Below are 24,694 nucleotides of genomic sequence, written 5' to 3' on the forward strand. Positions count from 1 at the left end.
TTTCATGAATGTGACGTAAATTAACTTAACAGCTTCTTACGCTGTAATGTAATTATACATTTAGATTATACAATATACAAATTAAACTAATTTAGTTCGTTCGAAGACCGATATTCTCCGGTGGGAGGGTATTGTGCAAAAAAACAAAGGATAGAACACTTAGATCGCGGGATCTCTGACAAATTGACAGAGACCAACACCAAGAAACTAGTATTCAGATTCCGCTGCATATATTGTATGAGAGTGCTTAAGTGTTATCCACGACCACTTGACCACTGATCGAACACTAGTAATTATAAATTATCGATTATGATTTCGATTGTGTTATAAATACGTTTAAAACGAAAATCACGTAGTTTCTTCAAGTAGTTCGTAGTTTAACGATTAAGGATATAATTAAGAACGTTGTCACAGTCGGATCAGTTAACGTGTTCTATATTGTTGTAAAACGATACGTTCTCATGTCCGAATTCAATGAACTTACAGTCAATGTCAAAGAAATATATAATTCAGGGTTTTTAATATAATACACATTTAAACTAAGCTATAGATTAACACTATGTAATACTTTGAATCCATTTTATTTGGATCTCTGTCCTTAGCGTGCTTGTAAAGGTCACGTTGCTATTATTGGATATATTTAGGTTTAGGGTTTGAAGCTAGTTATTATACAAATGAGTGTATGATACGTACCCAGAGATAAAGAATTTATATTAAATTCTATAAGAAGAATATGGTTAGACAACTACTAAATCGGGACATTTTCTATTAAAGGAAACTTGTATTTTTTTTAAAACCATCATATTAAGAATGTTTCGAAGGAAAATTATTTATTATTACGTTGTTTAGTTTAATATTTAGCAGGAAATAAATAAATAAACCTAGAGTTTTCCCACTATATCTCAAAACGTGACAAAAATTAATAACTTTGAAACGCTTGATATATATGCGCTGGACTATGCTTTATGAAAGGTTTTTGATTAATGTGTTTACTGTGAAAAAGCCAATTTATCTGATAATAGGTCAATAGCTGTGCTGTAGTGGTTGATAAATTTATAAATATGCGAGCTATTCACGAGTTTATTTATGGTATTGCAGTCAAAGACTAATGGTTTGTTTCCATTAAAATAACACTTTCAGTGTTTGCAACTTTTATGATTCTTCAGTGAGTTGGGTACAAACAATAATTGTACTAATCAATTAATTACATAAACTTTTATGACCAATATAAGTGTTTGTAATATGCCTTTGCTTAAGACATTTTTCATCATTATTAATTAATGAACCTAGAAAGATGTACCTCGAATACATTTAAAGCATACAAACACGAGACTCAGGGAAATTGCATGAAAAGATCAGAATAATGACCGGAGTTTTAGAGATGCATCAGCTCTTTGTGGAGTTTTCCGTACGTGAAATATCTGTATGCCGACCTGCTCCAATTTCCAAAATGCATACGATTTTTTTTTTGTTAAAACAAATCTAAGCTTTGTGTGTAAAAATTCGTTGAAAATATTTTTTTCATATTGTACTTAGTACTGAACTGGATTACGGAATTGCTTTTTGGTAGGAATTGTTAATATGGCTTACCTTCTATCTTGGAAAAAACACGTGAATGTTATCCGACAAGTGGAGATGAGTACTACTAAATTTACATGTGCAGAATTTGTGTTTATAATTCATCTCCCGCTCGGCCTAAGATATACATATACATTACATACACAAGAAATCGTGTGTCGAATGAAAATCTTCCAGATTTTTTCTATCAAACCGTAGCAATTGTGGAATATGCTCAAAATGTTCTCCTTCTTCTTATATCAACAGTAAGAGTAAATGAATGAGTTATACTGTTACTTTATTCACGATTATTATTATAATAAAGAAAAAATATCGCATAATTTAATGATTTCCTTTATGTTTTTTCTTCATCTTATATTAAGTAAGACTATCAAAGATAAATATACTATAAACTTCTTATTAAGTATATCATAGGAAGTCTGAAAGTAGCACCAATAGATGAAAAGTTGAAGAGTAGTACATAATAATAATAATATCCTGGGACATTTTTCACACGGCCATCTGATCCCAAAATAAGCTTGTACAAAGCTTGTGCTATGGAAATCAGACAACTGATATACTATTTTTCTTTTATAAATAAATACTTATATAGATAATTACACCCAGACTCAGGACAAACAGACTAGCGTGGTATGGGCCTGTGATGAGGAGGGATGAAAAGCATGTTACTAGAAGGGTGATGAGTATGAATGTTGATGGATATAGGGGACGGGGGAGGCCGAAGAAAGTGTGGATGGATTACGTAAGAAAGGAAATGTGTATGAAAGGGGTAAGTACTGAGATGACGAGTGACAGAAAGAAATGGAAGGAAAACACATGTTGTGCCGAACCCACGTAGTGGGATAAGGGCAGGAAGAAGAAGAAGAAGACTTCTTATTAATATTACTTAAGTAGTAAGTTGGTAATTATAATAAATGGTTGCTCTCCCCATGATTGATTGCTTAATTTACATAACTAATTACGCCGATATGTATAGAGAATTAGAATATCTTAATTGCCCGCAATTTAGTAGTAATTCTACGGAGAAAAGGAAATTACAGGTGCAGCGACCTTATCACTAATAGCTGTCACTTGACTGTATTGGGATTAAACTTAGAACACTGAAAGTAGTTACATCACAAGTGCTTGACATGCATACGGATATAAATGACGTCATTATTTCAGTGTCGATATCGCTAGACACGTTAATTCTTCAAATGGACTCAAGCACACATGAATGGACTAATAATGTACTCCAGACCGATTTCGGCCACGGCAACCAATCTCAAGAGAGATTAGCCAACTACGCAGGAGATATTATAGTGCACAAGTGTGTGCTCAAACACAGGTGCACTCTCTATGCCCTAACCTAATCCGATGGCAATCCGACAGGATCGGAAAGAGTTCAGGCGCAGGACCAATGACTTTACGTGCTTTTCAAGGCACGGGAGTGTACACACTTCCATCTTCCAGACTCCGGGCTGCTACTGAGAATTTTCTGACAAGAAACCCAATAACTTTTTATTGGCCCGACCTGGAAATTGAACCCAGAACCTTCGGGTCTGTGGCCTTACATTAAGCCACTAGACCAACGAGGCAATGGACTAAAATCTTATAAAAAAGCAATTAAATTACTTATGTGTAAACGATCAGTCCGAAAATGTCCCACTGTTAGGCGAAGGCCTCTCCTCTTAGGGAAAAGGATTAGAGTTTATTGTACCGCACCGCTCCATTCCGATAGCAGATTCAAATGTTTTACTATTTCTTACGGTACACGCCGGTGTATTTGACGAAATGAATTAAAAACACTAATTAAGGTTATCAAAAATCAATGGTATGGTGGTCAATTTAAATCCGCAATCTTTAATCCCGTTTTTGTCTTAACTAAATATAGTCAACTTAAATCAAAAATAAAAACATTTTAACTATGTTGAACCACAAACGTAGCAAAATATCCCGTTTTTGTTAAATCATAAACATAAAGATTTACCTTTGGCCTAATGTGATCGTCATTCACGCATCATATTTAATAACTATAACACATGTCAAGTGAACAACGGAAAAAATGTAATAAAACGTATGGATACTGATAAATTTTGCACCTTTGTGTAGACTGAACAAATTACATGCTGCGATATACCATCCAGCGGAGACCTCTAAAAAGGATTACGCTTCCTGAGTACGGTATCAATTTAGCCTATTATTCGGGATACGGGAGGTTCAACGTCGATGGTCGGTATAGAAATGCTGTGATTCAGACACGGACAATACATTGAATAGGGCGCCAAAACACAATGGCCAAATCCAGAAATCCATACAGATCGTATTTTCAACTAGACACTTTATTACAACGTTTCGGTATAGCGCGTAAAATGAAATATCACAATCAGTGGAATTGTCTCAAAAGTTAAAAAATAATATTTAAAAGTAGACTAATTAAGGTACTAGTAGTTTTAAATAAGTAAGTCTTTAAAACAACTCCATTTATAGACTTGATAAGTTTATACTTAATTAAGAATAATTATAGTTTAAATACTGCGAAAAACGCTATAATAAAAAAAAATTGAAAGCGAAACGTTTTCTTATTTCTTTTTACATATAATATGTATCGAATAATAATTGATGATTTTTTTTTTTTTAAAATACTATTATGTTCTAATAACCGCTTAAAACCTAACGAATTATTCTGTTTTAATTTAACTGATAGCCTTGTTATTCGTACGTGAATTACGTCAGAAAAAAATGTTTTATATAAAGTGACAGAATTCACCAAATATATGACATCGTGTCTCCCGTAACCCATTACTCCGAGACAGCACAAAGGAATCTATTGAATGCCTCCCCCTAACGTTGGTTTAACGCCAGAAAAAGTAACTAAGGTGAATGAATGGTATTGGATAAACCTCTTAGATCTATTCACGAGAAATCTTCTGTGTATAGATGATATTCGCTTCTTTTATCTCGGAAACTTTAAAAACGGATGTTTTGCTATTTATAGTTATTATATAATGTTATGTAATTATATTATAATATTAATGTTATAAATATATATATAATGTTATAATATTACATTCCTTTTTACCTTTTTGTCAAATTATAATTCGCATCTGTGTTTGTTTGTTCTTTTTATGTCTATATAATAGGATATGTAGGAAGGCATACACGAGAGCGGATGCACAGCGCATTGTACAGATTGGTCATGACCTTATTTCGCATCCTAGGGGCTCCCGTAGCTTCTGGCGTCTGACCAAATCTGTGCAAAACAATTTCTGCCAACCTTCGCTGCCACCGCTCAGAAATCCGGACGGATCGCTAGCTCACAGTCCGCAGGAGAAAGCCGACCTCCTGGCTAAACTCTTTGCCGACAACTCTGTGATCGATGATTGTAGTGCAGCCACCAACAATACCTTCATGTGGCCACACGATGCCTGACATCAAAATCAGGCAACGTGATGAGCGTGCGGAGCTGCAATCACTCGATATACGGAAAGCTAGCGGTCCCGATGGAATACCAGCCATTGTGCTGAAGAAGTGCGCGGCGGAGCTGTCTCCTGTGTTAACGCGCCTGTTCCAACTTTCTCTCTCTTCGGGATGTGTGCCGGAGGCTTGGAGAAGAGCTAATGTGCAAGCGGTTCCCAAAAAAGGGGATCGGTCTGACCCGGCAAATTATCGGCCAATAGCTATCACCTCAGTACTTTGTAAGGTGATGGAACGGATTTTAAACAACCAACTGATCCATTACCTAGAAGATCACTGTCTAATTAATGATCGTCAGTACGGGTTTCGACCAAAACGGTCCACAGGTGATCTTCTAGCGTACGTAACGCACCTCTGGGGTGAAGCTATCGACAAGCATGGAGAATCGTTGGCTGTCAGCCTCGATATCTCCAAGGCTTTCGACAGGGTCTGGCACAGAAGTCTTCTCTCCAAGCTACCGGCATATGGTCTGCCTGCTCAGCTATGCACCTGGATTGCCAGCTTCCTACACAAGCGTAGCCTTCGTGTTTTAGTAGATGGTTGCGCTTCACAATTCTATGTAGTGAATGCTGGCGTCCCCCAGGGATCTGTGCTATCTCCCACACTCTTTCTTTTGCATATCAATGATATGCTCTCTCTTGGGAACATACATTGCTATGCAGATGATAGTACAGTGCATGGTGGATACCACGGACGCGCAGTGGCTGGGCGGGCGGAAACTGAGGAGAGGCGGGAGAATCTTGTTATTGAACTCGATAGGACATTAGAGCTCATCGCCAAATGGGGTTCTGATAATCTTGTTGAGTTTAATGCCAAGAAAACACAGGTGTGCGCTCTCACAGCGAAAAAGTCACCATTTTACCCTCATCCCTCCCTCTGTGGCACACCGCTGATGATACAAAGCAAAATCGCCATGCTGGGGATGGACGTTCGCTGCGACCTTAGTCCAAGGGATTACATCGAGGCTATTATAAAAACAGCTTCACGAAAACTCGGAGTTCTGAACAAGGTGCGGCGTTTTTTCACGCCACAACAACTGTGCCTGTTATACAAAACACAGGTACGGTCTTGCGTTGAATATTGCTCGCACCTTTGGGATGGCTCCGCTAAGTACCTAATGGAGGCCTTGGACCGGTTGCAGCGACGTGAAGTACGCATTATTGGCGACGTAAAGGTCACAAACACCCTTGAACCTTTACAATTGCGTCGCGAGATAGCAGCACTGAGCGCTTTCTATCGTCTGTATCACGGCGAGTGCTCTGAGGAATTATTCTCTCTAATTCCTGCTTCCCCCTTCCTTCTTAAGTCCACGCGAGCTGGTTCTCGATGTCACCGCCTAACTGTGACATCAATTCCATCGCGCACAAAGAAATTTGGCAACTCCTTTCTTTGTCGCACTACCAAAGAATGGAATTCCTTACCAGCTCACGTGTTTCCCTCCTCTTACAACCCGGGTTCCTTCAAACGAGGCGTGAAGAGGCATCTTGCGGGCCGGCAAGGCGGGGACGGCTAGTACAGAACATTCTTCCCGACTGTACTGGCCGTCGTCGCGTTTGGACTCTACTACCACTTACCATCAGGTGGAGTAGAGTCATTTGCCTTCCCGGGGCATATAAAAAAAAAATATGGTATTGGAACTGAAATTAAAATTAAACGTGAAAATGCAGTAAAGAAATGATATCAAAAAATCATTAATATTTATCGAAATTATTTAAGTAATCATTTAGAAAAAGATCATGTGCAACTCTTTATGGGAAATAGTTTTTTTTTGTTTTTTTTTTTGTGAACAAGCGTGTAAATAAAAAAGAACGAATAGTTTTGATTTTCCTATTTACAAGCTTTTAATCAATTTAATCATGTCTGTGGGTCATCTTGCGAATGAATTTTAAATAAGTTCGAATCGACGAATTGTACAAGTTTTACTTTACAAATATATTTTTATAGTTTTTTAACTTAATAGCTTACTGCTTATTCTTACTGCGGTATGTCAATCATATCCAAAAAAAAAAACAAATAATTTAATTAAAAATACCATATTTAACGCACAAAAAAAAACAAGAATAATATATTTTTATGATAATAAAATTTTAAAAGTGAAATTGGGTACAGGTTATAACTTTAAATAAACGTTGTAAAACCCGAACATAGACCAAACCGTTTCGATTTCCACATTTTCCACATGGCATACAGAACCGATCAGGAACAATAAGGCTTCTCAAATTAACCGGCGTAGGGACAGGCATTGTACGCCGCCTAGACGCTTCAGACCACTCAACGTCCCTCTTAATTAAGGGGGGCAATACTCAAATGCTCCTAGCTAGCGCGTCGAATAGCCCCATTCAGACGTATGCCGTCTGCGACGAGATAACGAACCTCTCACGGTTATTACACTTCTGTTTCTTTTTTATCTGTGTTTTCGCATAGCACTTGTGTGCAATGAATGCTTGATTTGAATGCTTGTACACGATTGTGACATCCTCCGAATTGTACGAAAAAATCCGCTAAATTTACTTTTCTTATTTCGGATAATATAACTTGGTTTATTTTTTGTTCAATTTTATAAACGGTTTATAATATCCACAACGTATACAATTGAACAAAAAATAATCAAACAATATTTTTTCTTGTTTGTGGTTAAAGTGCTCCAATATTATTGACCGTAGACAATTCGATCTTGATGATGAGATAATGATGTGTAATTTTTATCCCGAGGCTTGTTGTTAGGGTTAAAACCTGCAGAATGTTAATCATATTTTTGTTTTCTGTTTTTTTTTTAATCAAATTGTGGTACAGATAGTGATTCATTTTAGTGTAATAAATATGTCGCTACCGTATGGCGATGTAAAGCTTTGATTACCATGTATTACTGAAATTACTTAAAAACGTATAAGCTTGCAATGACAGCAATCAATTTTTATTAATAGCGTTTAAGTTTTTAACATGTAGTAGGCAGAACCATAAAATAAAACGTAAACAGGTGAACGCCGTACAAGAATTGCAAGTTTTTTCTCATACATTCATGGTTGTGTTTTTGCTCAATCGTAATTATTTTTAAATCAAATTGAAGTGCCGGTATTGAGAGTCGATTATTGCCTGGCATCGCTAGGAATACTGGTATTACCGTTAACTCTGGTAATAGTTGAACGGGAATGCTGAAGGCCGTAAAAACACTCGCTTTTTACTCCGACGTAGAGCCTTACATTGACGGTGAACGCAAGATAATTTCTACTTTAATATCGCAATACTATCTAAGCATATGACATATTTTTTTTTTTTTTTATAGAATAGGAAGGCGGACGAGCATATGGGCCACCTGATGGTAAGTGGTCACCAACGCTCTTAGACATTAGCATTGTAAGAAATGTCAACCATCGCTTACATATCCAATGCGCCACCAACCTTGGGAACTAAGATTTTATGTCCCTTGTGCCTGTAATTACACTGGCTCACTCACCCTTCAAACCGGAACACAACAATACCAAGTATTGCTGTTTTGCGGTAGAATATCTGATGAGTGGGTGGTACCTACCCAGACGAGCTTGCACAAAGCCCTACCACCAGTAAAATCCAGTAATATATCATACTATTGAATTATTGTGATAGTAAATTAAGAGTGTGAAGGTATTTATACCTTTTAATATTCATTATATTATTATTATACAGGTTTTTTTTATCATATTTGCTTAATTTGCACAAATATGGTAAATAAGTCATTTGTTTCAGTTTATTTGTGAGGTTTTAGTTACACATAAAATAATTCTATAAAACAGATATTTGTTTCGATTAGTATATTCGACAAAAACAATTATTATCTATTTGAAAATACGCCAAATATTTCATCAATCAAAGCGATATCGCTACGAAGACACATTAATGTCGAATTACTATATTTAAAAAACGACTATTTTTGCTTAAGGATAGTAAGATTGTCAACGACGAGTAATTCATAAGCAGTACAGTACAGTAACAGCCTGTTAATGTCCCACTGCTGGACTAAGGCCTCCTCTCCCTTTTTGTGGAGAAGGTTTAGAGCTTATTCCACCACGCTGCTCTAATGCGGGTTGGTAGAATACACATGTGACATAATTTCAATGAAATTAGACACATGCAGGTTTCCTCACGATGTTTTCCTTCACCGTGAATTATAATCACAAATTAAGCACATGAAAATTCAGTGGTGCTTACCCGGGTTTGAACCCACGATCATCGGTTAAGATTCACGCGTTCTAACCACTAGGCCATCTCGGCTTTTTTCATAAGCGTCGAATAAAAAACTTTTCGGTATTTCGAGGTTGCATGACGCATTAGATGTCAAAACTTTAGGAACGACGTTAACTGCTCGTAACGTAAAAACGATCACTTACTGATTTATAGAAACGATTCGTTAAATATAGGCTCCAGGCCTATTAAGTGTTAAGTATGACCGTTATCATCATAAAATGACAAAATCGTTGCTTTATATAATATAATTATATCATAATAACGAGACCCTGCGATTTCACACGCGTGAAATTATATACTATTGTAATCTATATCACCATTTATACGGCTTTGTTCAACTAACATTAATAATAATTAGCTATTATTGTTTTTAATTATCTTTTTAACTATGAGATTCAATATGTCTTAAAGAGTAAGTTATATCTTCATAAGATGCAGATGATAAATAAGTTTCCATAAAGATTTTTATATAGACTTAAAAAGTACACTCAAAATATAACATATAATAGTAATAAGTTTTTCGAATTAATATTATTGTGACTTAAATATAAAAGGAAATAATATACTATATCGCGTTAGCTAAGCCATTTTTGTTTGAAATTGATTATCTTTAAAAATTAATAAATTTGTATCCAATCAGAGCTATTTCTTTAGATTACAAACATTTAGTTATATTTAATACTAAAAACTTATTTTCTTTAAAAAGTTTCCATAAAGATTTTTATATAGACTTAAAAAGTACACTCAAAATATAACATATAATAGTAATAAGTTTTTCGAATTAATATTATTGTGACTTAAATATAAAAGGAAATAATATACTATATCGCGTTAGCTAAGCCATTTTTGTTTGAAATTGATTATCTTTAAAAATTAATAAATTTGTATCCAATCAGAGCTATTTCTTTAGATTACAAACATTTAGTTATATTTAATACTAAAAACTTATTTTCTTTAAAAATATGAATCTTACGTCAGTGATATATTTTAATATATATTCAGTTCCATAGACTACTTCCATCGCAAACAAATAAATTCGTCTCTTAAAGTGTTGATTGTATAATAATATTGTTACGAGACCTGACACAAACCGGTCCTCATTATTTCGATCAAAACAATCTGCGGACGACTCGATTCAAAGAAGACCGTTTGACTTTATAAGCGCCCAGAACAAAGATAATGATAAATGTTCGACACTTCGCGCAGAATTCTCGAGAAATGTAAACGAAACAACAAAATATTACCATCTTATATTGAGGAAAAATAAACTTCCTTAATATATTCATTTAAAAGAAATTTCGTAAGATTGCGTAAGATTGCCAACATTGTGTACGAGTACAATTTTTTTTGTATATATTTTAATTAAAATATCTTTTATCTAAACTTATTATTCTACAACAATGGACAATTCCATAAAATATAATACGGCTTCTTGCTCGATTTTCTACTTGATAATGATGATCTTGGATATACTTTTTTAATTATAGAGATATCAAATAAATTCTCCGCTTGTACTTTCTGCGTTTAGAAACGTGTAAGAAACAAACTTAGGTACATATTGATGAAATTCATTCACGTGACCTCATTTTATTTATTTGGAGTCGGTGCAGTGTGTTTCTAGCCCAGTATGAAATAGACTGACTTTTACAAATTCATCGAAATTTGTAAATTCATCAAAATTTATTTAGTGGTAGGACTGGTGCAAACCCGCCAGGGTAGGTATCACTCACTTATCACATATTCTAGCGCCTAACCACAATACTTAGTACTGTTGTGTACCGGTTGGAAGAGTAAGTGACTCAGTGTATCTACGGGCACAACAGACATTACATCTTAATTCACAAGGTTAGTGGCGTATTGGTGATGTTAGGAATGATTAATTCTAATTTGTATGGGTGGTGGTGAACACTTGCTTGTGACAACACCATCACGTGGCACATCATTCCGTCCTACCTAGATATATTACAAAATAAATATCGGTGATTATATAAAAATATGCTTTAAGGACTAATAGTTAAACTAATAGTCCAACTGACTGTCCAATATTCAAAAATTATAAACATATTTCAATGAACATATTATGGAATCGTTGCTCGTCAAACAAAGTAAAATTAAGCTAATGAGCAGTATGTAAGTTTCCTAGATAACAATAGAACATTTTATGTTAAGCAACATTAAAGGATTAAAATAAAATGTTAATAAAAACTAAAGGTAGTGAAATAAAGTATAAATTATATAACTAAATAAAAACTTTTCGTAATTTCTTTGCATAATGTGGGAACTGATATACTAAGTTACGAACAATTCCGTAACAATTTCTGATGTAAACACTGCACACTTCACTTTTAATAAATGTGTATTCGCAACGAAATATCGAAATGTTCAAAACGAATTTCACGATAGCTATCTAATGTATCGATAAAACAATAAACAACGATCTACGGATCAAAGGAAAAACGATCAGGAGAACAATGGCGAATTGTGAGTCTGCTCGGAATTGAACAGTTTTTAAAATATACTTGTAAACTTTTGTTTAAATTCATTCAATGTTGCCAATGCAACATTACAATGTCAATAGATTATGTTGTAAATTGTCGATTTATAATGGTGACATTGATATATGATAGTTATTAATTGATTACAGATTAAATATTATTGTTTATTAAACAAATCTTTATCGCTTCACTTTTTTTTAATTTATTTGTATAAAGTATCGCCTCATAATGCCTTTTACTTTTTCATAAAATTCTGAATTGTTTCAATTATATTATGAAAATTAATTTCCGAATTATTTTAATACTGAAAAAGTAGAAAATTTATTTTTAATAATTAAGAATTGAAATTTTAATACTTACTTAGTAGAATTTATATACATAGTTTCCATATGTATATTATTAGTTATTGATATTACCTACTTACTTCCTATAATATTTTTCTGTATATAAACTGAAGCGTAACATAACAATGCGTTCGAAACATGTAAGACTAATTCGTATTTAATCAATATAATATATCTTATTATTACATTAAAACATTTCATGGTAAACGGCATAATTGTAACATAGTTGGAATCTCTGGAATATTTTGCATGGTTGGTTTACAAACATACAATGTACGCGTTCAGTTCCTTAAGTTTCACAGTACTATACATGTACAATTATTCATTATAGCCGCCGGTCGTCGGTCTTATAAGTTTGTAATGCGTTCCGGTCAACGACTCATTGAGTAACTTCGCATACAACCTTCGTAGTACTGACGTAATACTAAATACTCATGATTTATTCTTTTTTATCGCATATTTGCTTACATAACGTATCACACCACGTGGTGACTGATTTGAAAGGCGATTTTTTTTTAATGAGTATTAACGGCAACGGCACAAATGTTACAGTTATGCTCAGAAAAAAACATAACTTTTCTTAATATGAGCTCTACAGTTAATTGGAAAATAAGTGTCTTGTGATTTAGTCTCAAATTATACTGATATTATAATGAGGTAGGTATCTTTAATTAATATGTTTGCATATTTTTATTACATGCTTAAATTTCTAATTCCATTTATTTGGAAATTTCACATTATGATAGGGCGTAGTTTTAGGATGGACATAGTCTATTATAGAATAGGTACATATAGAATATTTATATGTAGGATTTTTGAGCCGTTGCATGAAAGTTACGTTGGATTGAAAATTATCGATACAGGTGCTTTCCAAACGAATCTTGCCAAATGTTTAACTCATAAGCGAAAACATTGGAACATAAGCTCTTTGATATCAACAGAAAAGCCAACATAATTGATTATCTTTAATAGCTATGTATATCACAGTAAACATTTCTGCCTTATTTTACTACCAATTGCAAATGAAAATTGGCGTATACATACATACAATACGATTCACAAATTGGGACTATTAGCATAATAATTATCATAAGAAATTCTTATGTACTTGTATATGATCAAGTTTCTAAGGTACTGTCATTATTGGTCACAGGTAACAATTAAACGAAGACAAATTACTTCTACATTGTATATTAATAAACAAGCGACAGAAATATACACACAAACGTATCTTAAGGCATACAATGTATCTTAATTTATGTACTTCAATCGATACGATGAAAAATGTAAACTATATTTAAAGTCCTTATTTAAAAATTCTCCAAGTAGCAAGTCCATCATCGGACTGCAATCATAGGACGGCGACCCCGACGGTCGATAAGTCGTTTTGTTTTATTAGTCACAGTATGGTGTGTGCTTTTTACTAATATGGCTAATTTCTACAGTTTTAATATTTTTTGTTAGTAGAAAAAATTATATTAATTTACTATCAGATTTAAATTCATATTTAAATGCTAAAATTGAAATAAAATTTGACGGTGCGGTAGTTTCAAACTTTGCACGGGTAGAATATACAAATTACGGATTTTACGGAAATAAATATTGACACGAATCGAGTGCGAGGTTAGAGATTACTTTACCAGCTTTAATTCCAAAAATTTAAACTATCATGGTTTAAAATGCATCAACGCAGGAAAACCAAGAACAAAAAATATCAGTTTCCAATTTATAAAATAATAATAATAATAATAAATTTTGTAAGTCAACATATCTCTTCTTCCTACCACATGTATGCCGACGATTCTCCAAATTTATGCCCATTCCAAAATTACTGACCTACCACATACTATTCAATTAATTAATTCCGACTTAGACAACATTTTAAAGTAGAGTCTTTCTTTTGGTCTCAGAGTAAATCCTATTAAAAGCCAGGCTATTATAATTGGCAGTTATAAATTATTACCTCGAGTAGACTATTCTTGTTTGCCACCTATTGTCTTTAACAATACTGTAATCCTATTAAGCAGCAAAGTTAAAAATTTAGGAATATATATAGATCAAAATTTCTCATGGATGTCACAAATAAGCGAAGTGAACAGGAAAATGTTTCCCTCAATTGGGTCTATTCGTAGAATACGTAATTTTCTACCTATTCCTACCAAAATTGCGTTAGCTCAAGCCATCCTTTGCTATCTTGACCTAAGAGAGGAGCAATTAAATAAACTCGAGCGTATATAAAATCTCTGTATTCAGTATATATTCGGACTCCGCAAAATTTGACCACATTTCTGAATTTCGCAAAAAACTCGAGTGGCTCCCAATCCGTCTTCGCAGGAATACTCATATTCTTTCTCTTCTTTACTGTATACTTTTTCATCAAAGTTCTCCTCACTATCTTAAACACCGTTTTGAATTCCTTAAGGACTCGCACGGCCGCAACCTACGATCTGACGATAATCTAATTTTTAAAATTCCTTCTCTCTTCTTCTTTTTATACCAATTCTTTCTCTGTCCAAGCAGTTCGCCTATGAAATTCTTTACCACTCCACTTAAGACAATCTCAAACTATTAACACATTTAAAATCCGACTCATGGCGTATTATTTATTTTTATAATTATCAGGGAGTGTTGTTTTATTATCTGCCGCACTTTATTGCTATTTATTATTATAATTACATTTTTTTATATTATATATGTATGTTATATGTTATTTTACTGGTGGTAGGGCTTTGTGCAAGCTCGTCTGGGTAGGTACCACCCACTCATCAGATATTCTACCGCAAAACAGCAATACTTGATATTGTTGTGTTCCGGTTTGAAGGGTGAGTGAGCCAGTGTAATTACAGGCACAAGGGACATAAAATCTTAGTTCCCAGGGTTGGTGGCGCATTGGATATGTAAGCGATGGTTGACATTTCTTACAATGCCAATGTCTAAGAGCGTTGGTGACCACTTACCATCAGGTGGCCCATATGCTCGTCCGCCTTCCTATTCTATAAAAAAAAAAAAAAAATGTTTATGTATATATTATTTATTTATATGTATGTATATCTAGCTATAGTTCGGCACTATCACGTACGTATTAAAAATAGCTAACTTCATTTTTAATATTAATTTAATTATATAAACAGACAACGGAAACAAGACAGATAAAAAATAAGACTTTTTCGTTCGAAAGATATTTTATTGGAGTTTCATTTTGTTTACTGGTAAAGTTAAAATACATGCTCAGCTGGAAGGCTCTCGGAAGATGAAGCCGATGCAGTTTTATGATACGTCGTATATCTTATGAGAGTATCCTAGCCTGACTCAGCTAAAAGCTTTCGAAGTATAAATTATTTTGTTTTCTAATACTTAAGTACTTTTGGAAAACTTTTTTTTTTATATTACGTTTAATATATTACTCTATGTATCGTTATACGAACGAGACAGTGTGGAATTATCGATGATTTCGTTTATTAATAGTCGACCTAGACACGATATTATTGACAATATTAATACTATTGATTCGGAGTAAAAAACAGTTGTAAGAATACTATATCTTAACTTAAAATTGGAGGCTTAAGTTCGAATATTATAATAGTTCATAATTCATATAGTGCTAGATTAAGATGAAAAAAATGATATACAAACATACTAGTAATAGACATTGTGACATAATAATGTCCTCCAGACCGATTTCGGCCACGGCGGCCAATCTCAAGAGAGATTAGCCAACTACGCAGGAGATATTATAGTGCACAAGTGTGTGCGCAAACACAGGTGCACTCTCTATTCCCTAACTCTCATAATCCGATGGGACTGCAATCCGACACGACCGGAAAGAGTTCAGGCGCAGGACCAACGGCTTTACGTGCTTTCCGAGGCACGGGAGTGTACACACTACCAACTTCCACACTCCGGGCTGCTACTGATAATTTTCTGACAGAAAAACCCAATAACTTTTTATTGGCCCGACCTGGGAATTGAACCCAGGACCTCCGGGTCTGCGGCCTTATATCAAGCCACTAGACCAATGAGGCAGACATTGTGACAATATATATAATTTATAACCCAAGCTTAGTATAGCTGAATATTCCTTTGTTAAACATGCAAAGCCTTTTCCCCAGCAGTGAGACATTTACGACCAATATACTCTATCGATATAACATAGATTACATTAAAATGCCTATTTATATCTACGACTCGAAGTTTATAACGAAGAATCTTTAGACTAATGTGTTTCGAAATAAACATATTATATGGTTGTGGATCGTTATAAAAATATACATTTTAATAATACCTAGTGCCTACTTAAAAACGATGATTAAATACTAGGTTGTTACCAAAATATTTTGATGTAAAATTATTTCTAAAACATGTGTCCGGTTTGAGCTATTCACAAATAAAGTGTCATTCGAAGAGGACCTGTTTTCTGAAATAGAGTTTTACATTAAGAACTGTTATCAATTAATTTTACAAGAGGACGGAATAAAAATAATTAACAATTATAAATAACTGCTGGAAACGTATTCATTTAAAATCTGCCTGAATAACTATTTTCAACGTATCCGCTTCCATATTTTACACAGTAAGCTCTTTCGATATTTTGTGGTCATTTATATACGGTGTCGCGACATCGTAAAACTGCGCCCAAATAAAGCCGTCAAAATGTCGTAAAATGTAACAGTCAGTAGCTATTAAAACGGTAAGCTGGCTTCATATTATAATTATTTAAATTTTTACTGACTCGCAAATGTCTTTCTGCTGCTTGAGATAAAATTAAACTGGTCTAAACAGCACACGAAGCTGTTCCATCATGTTTATCAGTTTTTAATTTAAAATTTTATAACAAATTATTATTATATTACATTTTACATAATGTTTATCAATTAGTCTTAAAAACTTTTTGTATCGTTTCCTAAAATATGCTAATGGAAATTAAATAAAATTTTAAAAGCCGATTAATTTTTGGCATGTGGCAACTTTAAATAATAATTTTCACTATACAAATAAATACTTGACTTCTACTTTTATATCTGTATAGTAGTCAAACAATAATTATAAGAAATATCATAATAAATATTAATTAAAATTTAAAATTAGGTTCAACTTTATAATATTAATGAAAATTTATAATACATTTATTTATTACACTTTCACTTTCAACGTATAAAGTTCTATATTTTATGATCATGTTTATTTTATTGCTTGACCATTTACAAAATATATGACAACTATACTGTTATCAATTTTTATATCACAAAGCTCTACAGTTTGTATGATTGAACTCGTTAATCACAGAAACGATCACTCCGAATAAGAAAAATCCTTTGCATTATATAAGTTCGTTGATTAAGTATATAATCCTATCGCCTAATCTATAGACGGTTTACCATTAAGTTTCTTAAAAGTAGAGCAGTAACTATAAACAATGAAAAATATACATTTATATATTATATAGAAACGTGACACCGGGTGGCACAATTATGTTATATATATGTAACAGCAATTAGTCTTGTATGGATTAATTTAATATCAGTATTATATAAAAGGCAACACGTTGATGCCTTGTCTATTTTTGTTTGGTACAGCTTACTCAATCGATTCGCCGGCGTCAGTGTCATTAAGATGTTAGATAAGATACCCGATCGCTGATGGAAATTGCCTGTTGGGTTTTTATAAATGTTACCTTCCCTTATAATGGTACCACTAAGCTTTATTTTATTGATTGCCTGAAAGAAAAACAAATAGTTATACTGATGATCACCTCTGTTTCAAAACCTATTCTTACATTGTCAATGCGATGCGATCAATGAAATTTGAGTAATAATGTCCAAAAAAAGTAACATAAATAAATATGTTACAATAAATTACTAAATGTACTCTAATTATATTATTCTTCTTGTAATACGTAATATAAATTAACATACATGCGTATATATATATTTATATATATAAATGTATATAATGTCAAATCTTTAATCCTTCTGGACGGTATCAAGATATTTTTTTTAATATATCCTTTCATCTCTTGATTGCAATTTTCTAACCTTTAATACTTTTATACTATAATTATAGATGAGGAAATTGAACACACGCTCTTAATATTTTATTAAATATCTTCAACAATAATATCATTATATATATAATGTATTTCTGTAAATTGTTGATAAATCCTCGCAAATTGAAACCAATCCCACGATGTTAGGAAATAAGGAAGTAAATCAGGGTTCGTGACAAACGATTTCTATTCCTCTGTAGCGTTCTGGGTATAATTCGTCAGGCTTAGACGTGAGCCTCTGAACCAAATTGAACTAATATCACCGCATCGCCACGCATTTACGCCATGCGTGTGGCCCTGACAGATTGCTGTGAATGTTGCCAAAGTTAAAAATTGCTAGCAATATTGGGGGATCTTATTCGTTAAATAATTAAAGATTAACCAGAATTAAAAGAAATAAATTTCATTATTTATATTACATTAAGTCTTTAATAAAACCTTTTTTTAAACGCAAATACACGTTACAAGGAACTAAATTAAACTCAAATCACGGTATCGCCAATAATGTAGGTAAATTTAATATGAATAAATATACTAATAAAAAACAAGAATGATTCTTTTGTTTTTTTGGTCCAGCAGGGTTGTATAAAAAAAGTGTGGTAAGATATATAAAAATTATTAATTAAATATTAATAACATATATAAATATATTAATAACTCATCAGGTAATAAATATATTTGTCCAATTTCAATTTCAAATCATTTTAATTAGTAAAATGATAAATAAATATAAAACTGCTCCATTGTTAAATAATAATTAATTATTAAATTTAACCCTTCCTTTATGTTTTGTGTGTTATTTTACAAAACCAAATCATTAATTATAGTCAAATACTCCCCCTCTTTTGTTTTGAATTTGAAGCTTCATTGCAACGTTACGTAGCAAATTTTCATTTTAATAATAATTTGTATCAATCATGTTGCTAATTACTTAAATACTTGTACTAAACCCCATTTATGCACTAATGCTTCATGTAAAATTCTCATTTATGTAACTATTATATTATGACGAGCCAGGTGGCGTGGTTGGTGGATGCTTGCCTTTCACGCCGAAGGTTGTGGGTTCGATTCCCACCCAGGACCGACATGTCTGTTTGTCTTGAGTCTGGGTGTAATTATCTATATATGTATGTATTTGAAAAAAGAAAAATAGTATATGGAGTATATCAGTTGTCTGGTTTCCATAGCACAAGCTCTGTACTCTGTGAAAAAATGTCCCAGAATATTATTATTATTATAGCGGAGTATATATATACACTATTTGTAGCGGACTTAGAAAAATAAGGAAGTTATCAATACGGCTTACTTTTTCGGTGTATTTTACTCGATTTGTGAACCGAATATATTTAAGTAGCACTCATTATTATTAACCGAGTTGGCTTGCCTAATAATGATAATTGTCTGCGTATGCTTATTTTAAGAAGTCGCTTTTATTTTTAGTAGAAATAATTTCTTTAAAAATATGTTTGTCTTTAATATTTGTATACTATTGATTTAGCAATCGAATATGCAATGATATATACTTGATTTAGCAATCGAAAATAACTTTTTGTAGCTTATACTAGAAAAAATTACCATTCGTTTAACTTTTATGTATTTTAAATTTAATTTAATTATATCTGTCCAAAGAAACTACAAAATATTTGAATATTAACTAATGTAACATATATACTTGTTACAGATGGCGACGAGTACGTAGTAAATAAAGGAAATTAAACTGAAGCGTCAAAAGAAGGTAATTTTTAGTTAATTATTAACAAATGTTGTATAATGGTGGAATTTAATCTACTCACCCATAGCATATACACAAATACCAACACACATGTATACATATACATACACGACACACACGCACACATACATACACACACATACACACATACATAAACACACATACACACACCCATACACATAAAACTACATACCATGCGCTCTCACGCACATATTTACAAGCATACATTATCTTTATATTTATATTAGCATAAGTACTCATTACTAGACAATATATTGTAAAAACTTTTGTGTTTCTCCTGTTTTCTATAAAATTAAATAAATAAATAGTTCCTTTCCCAAGAGGGGAGCCAGGAGACCCTTAGTACAGGGCAACCTAGTTTGGGCTCCTGTCTCCCACATACTGTATATATATAAAAAAATGTAAATATTATTGTCTGTGGGAGAGAATAAATAAATTTGTTATTATTATTATTATAATGGTTGAATCGTTAGACACCAATTTCTCTCATCGAAGAACAATCAATGATAATTTCATAAATCGACATTTGAAATAAAATAAAAATAAATTAGTTGACTCTAATCACTAACTTACGATATCGACAAATTATGTTACACGCAAGTGGTTTTAATTATATAAAAGTAATTAAAAGTGTTTGTCCAAAAATTGATGTACATGTATGTTTTTTTTTCCTAATATTATCGTAACTTTTTCACCAATTCTTATAATTCTAATCGATCATTAAGCTCACATTTCGGTATTGATTTAAAATATTTATTTAGATTATAATTGAAATAAAACATTTTTGTACCGAATGAAAGTTAATTTTACAGGTCTAATTTGAGAGCAATGTTTTATATGTAACGTTTCCAACGCAAAAAGGTAATACTTCAATCACGTGCACTAACTTTGACACGAATCCTTTATTTATTTTCGAAAGAGTTTAAAAAAGGTCTATTCTATTGTTAGAGGTTGCTAAGAAAAATAAGTTAAGAAGATTTTGTCGCTAAATGTACTTGCTTCATCCGTATAAATACATATCAAATGACCGAATAAAGGCGGGGATCACTATCGGATCGGCAATTCCGAACACGTTTAATAGATAGCACCATTAGCGTTAGGGTAACTGTGATGCTTGACACTTTTGCCTTAATATAAGAATATTTGATGGAACATGTAATTCATATAATTCAAGTATAACGAATATTTTATTTCGATTTTAAATGTACAAAATGTATATCTAAATGTAGCTTTTAGTTTTATAAAATACTAGTACTTTACCCGCGCTTTACCTTTATTCATTATTTCTAAACACAATTTCCATAGCTCTTTCTTCAAAAATGAAGGAATTTCATACAAACATTCATCTCCTTCATCATTTTACATTAGGGTTAAAATATTGAAAGATCCCGTAATAAACTGCTGTGTAAAAGGATCATGTACGCAAAATTTTCATGATTTTCATGATGCTAGATTTAGGCTGGGCATTGATATGTTAATCATTCAGTCAGTTATTCTTTAAATATATATAAAGAATATTGTGAAAAATACAGCACATTCTATACAATCTTAGATTATCTGTAAAATATATTATATGGTCTATAAATTATGAATACAATAATCATTTCAATTATAATAAATTGAAATTATAACTAAACTATTAAAATTATTATTAAATATTTTGTCTTGAAATTTGTCCTTATTTTCTTTGAAATTGCTGTCAACCATCGAAGCTTCCCCTAGTGACCCTCTGTCTGATACTATACAAAGCATTTTATTCCCTGGAATTGTTACCGATATCTATTTCGTCTGTACTATTTGCTTCTGAAGGGCTTTAAAAAGATCATTAAACCATATCACATATATATTTTTTGTTGTGATTGCAATTGATTAAGTAAAATTATTACTATTGACCACATAACGTAGAGGGAGATCACGTAATTTAAATATTTGATAAACATTTAAGTATCATTTATTCAACTTAACAAGTATGCGTAAATCAAATCTTGCAAGTAAATTATACGATTTCCACGCATACTTATTAACTTAAAATTTTACACACTTTAGCCGTTGGACAAATTTTTATCATTTCTTAAAAAGGTTGCCAAATAAAAGAGCCAGTTTTTAAAAAACCTTTTGACTATATATTGTAATTGTAAAATTTGAAATCATTGATCAATCATTTAAATAGAGAAAAGGATATTGTTTTATTTTTTATTTACATTTGTAAATTTATTTATTAATTACAATAAATTTTAAATATTATATTGAGAAACGGACAACAATATTAAATTATTGTCTTTTATTAAATAATACTGAAAAAAACCTGTTTGCACAATCCCTTTCACACCTAGTAAATTCATTGTAAGCGGAAATTGCCATCGTGCACTCCCATTAATTGCCGCCATTAATCTTGGACCTTTGCCGGCTTATGTCGAAAATAGCCGAATTTTGTCGAAAATTACCGATCGCTGTGAAAACCAATAATTGTGCAAGATATTAAAGGGTAGAAACTTTGCTGACGCATAGATCTCGGATTAGCTTTTGTTTGTATAATCCGCTCTTATTGGTTTTAAGGGGTTGGTATTATAAGTCAGCCTTTGAACGAATACCTTGGAAATTCCAAAATCAAGAATTTTGACACGTTCTATATACAGATTAGGTAATCCATAGAGATATAGATAAAAACATTATTACACTCGATTACAAAAATAATTTTATTTTTTCAAGAACAAATAATGTCCTGTGAATATCTATTATTTATTAACATATAATTTTGTTTTGAACTATTACTTTAATGCTAAAGGACTTTTTTCAGATTTTTCACAAAGTTCGTTAAGTAGCACCATTGTAAATAAGAAATGAATAATAGCAAACAGTTGAGCGCGTCTTAGACAGCTTGGCAAGGTGCTTATTTTAAATTATTAAATCTTAATCTTGCGTAAAATTTCGTTTTGCTAACATTTATTTTGTGTACAAACTGATAAACTTATGCTATTTACCTTTTGCTGATAGACATTGTGTGTTATGGCTTGATGTTATAACTTATTTATTTAATATAAAACCGTTTTAGTAACGTTAAAAAGGTACTTAATATCTATTGTAAACTATTCCATGAAAAAATATTATATACGTAAAACCAGGACATAAGTTGCAATTAAACCATAATTATTTTTCACAGATGGATAATCCGAGCTTACGGCGAACGAGGCGGCGCTGCTGTAGGTGAACAGAAAGCAGCATGGCGCGGTGGGCGCACGCGGTGCTGATCGCGCTGGCGCTGTCAGCCGCGCGCGCCTACCTCATCATCATCCCTGACACCGCTCCGCCGGGCCATGTCGTCCTCGACGCAGCTGTATACAAGCTTGGCTCTGAACGAGCATACAATATTGACGTTCATCGCACTGCTAACTTTGTACACCACATACTACGAGTTAATAGGACTAGCGGCCTCGTGACGTTGCGTAAAAGATTAAGATGTGATGGCGTCCTTTATCCCAACCTTTTCACATTCTATGTGGATTCTACCTCGGAACGTATTCGAGACATCGACTATTACAGCTTACCGATTAGAATATTGGTGGCCGGGGAGGATTGCAGCAGACGACATGCTGATTTGTACGACATCGATTTTGATCGCGTTTATGATCAAAATGACGCCGCTATTCAGTACGAAGATGACCATATCAGAGATAAGAGAGAAGTCATCTATCAAGAGAATATAGACTGGAGGTTGTTAGAGGAAAGCGAGTTAGGGGCTAGTCAATATAGTGTATTGTCGACGGCGTATCCGTGGTCGAACGCAATGTTCGAAGACTTTACGGTTAGGAATAAAAGTAGAAAAAAGCGATCTCCTTTAGTACCTTTCGATATGGCCATAGATGTAAAAATAGCAGAAGCTAAACAATGGATTTCTGAAACCTATGCCAGTTTTGCAATACCAACAACAGATAGATGGCAGGGAATTTGTTTGAAAAAATCGCAATTCGTGAATTCGCTGACGGCATTTTTGCCGAGAACAGTACAAAAAATGTGTAGAGTGCAATTTTTGGATGTAAGTGACCCTCGTTTTATTATAGAAAACAGCCAAGGAGACTTGGTGGCTAGCAGTGACGTATGTATTCAAGAACCGATGTGGAAAGTGTCCGTACTGTTCACTTTTGATTGTGAACGAACTAACATAGTGGATTCAGATCACAGATTGAAAATAGTGTATCACCATCAAGAACTCAACGATACGGATATAGCGAGAAGGGTTAAAAGGGAACTGCGTAATCAATCACCATATTTCGAGCAAGCATTGTACGTGGCTTCTGTTGCTGAAGAGCAGCCACCGGGAGTTATAGTCACGACAGTTAGAGCACGGTTCGTTTTATATATTAGAAAAAATTAAATAACCAAACTTTTCTTATTACTTTAGTGTCATGAACATGCTAAAAACAGAACACAACATTTTAAAAAATGCCCTTTACCATATAGACGTTTTAAGGACAATAAATTTTTATTACTTCACACTTTAACACCGTCGAATATACTTTCATTCTATAAACCAAATTATACTAATCAATGAGTCATGAATGCCACGGAAGTAACACTAAGATAATAAACCATCTGCCCTGCTTTAATTGACTCTAAGCTGGCTCGTTGAGCTTTTATGATCTCATCTATTTTATGCGGTCCGGAAACAATGTAATCGTGACGGCTAACAATAGCCCACGAGCTATAAAGCTAAAATACCTCAATTACTGTGACTTGCTTATGGAGTCACTGGCATATAGGTAAATGTTATTTGGCATTGAAAGCAATATAATACGATCATTGTATT

The 24,694-nt window shown here is 32.9% G+C and overlaps 1 protein-coding gene across 1 annotated transcript in view; it reads left to right on the forward strand.

Moving 5' to 3' along the window:
* The window catches only part of LOC126768608 (protocadherin-like wing polarity protein stan), a 138,991-nt gene that overhangs the window by 79,879 nt on the left and 34,418 nt on the right, over positions 1-24,694 (forward strand). Inside the window, exons 2-3 of the mRNA XM_050486794.1 lie at positions 19,819-19,872; positions 23,051-24,234. Of these exons, the coding sequence (XP_050342751.1) occupies positions 23,111-24,234 (1,124 nt within the window). The 5' untranslated portion in view covers positions 19,819-19,872; positions 23,051-23,110. The remainder of the gene's footprint in view (positions 1-19,818; positions 19,873-23,050; positions 24,235-24,694) is intronic.

Source organism: Nymphalis io, chromosome 5 (genome assembly GCF_905147045.1).
Source record: "Nymphalis io chromosome 5, ilAglIoxx1.1, whole genome shotgun sequence".
Classification (NCBI taxonomy): Eukaryota; Metazoa; Arthropoda; class Insecta; order Lepidoptera; family Nymphalidae; genus Nymphalis; species Nymphalis io.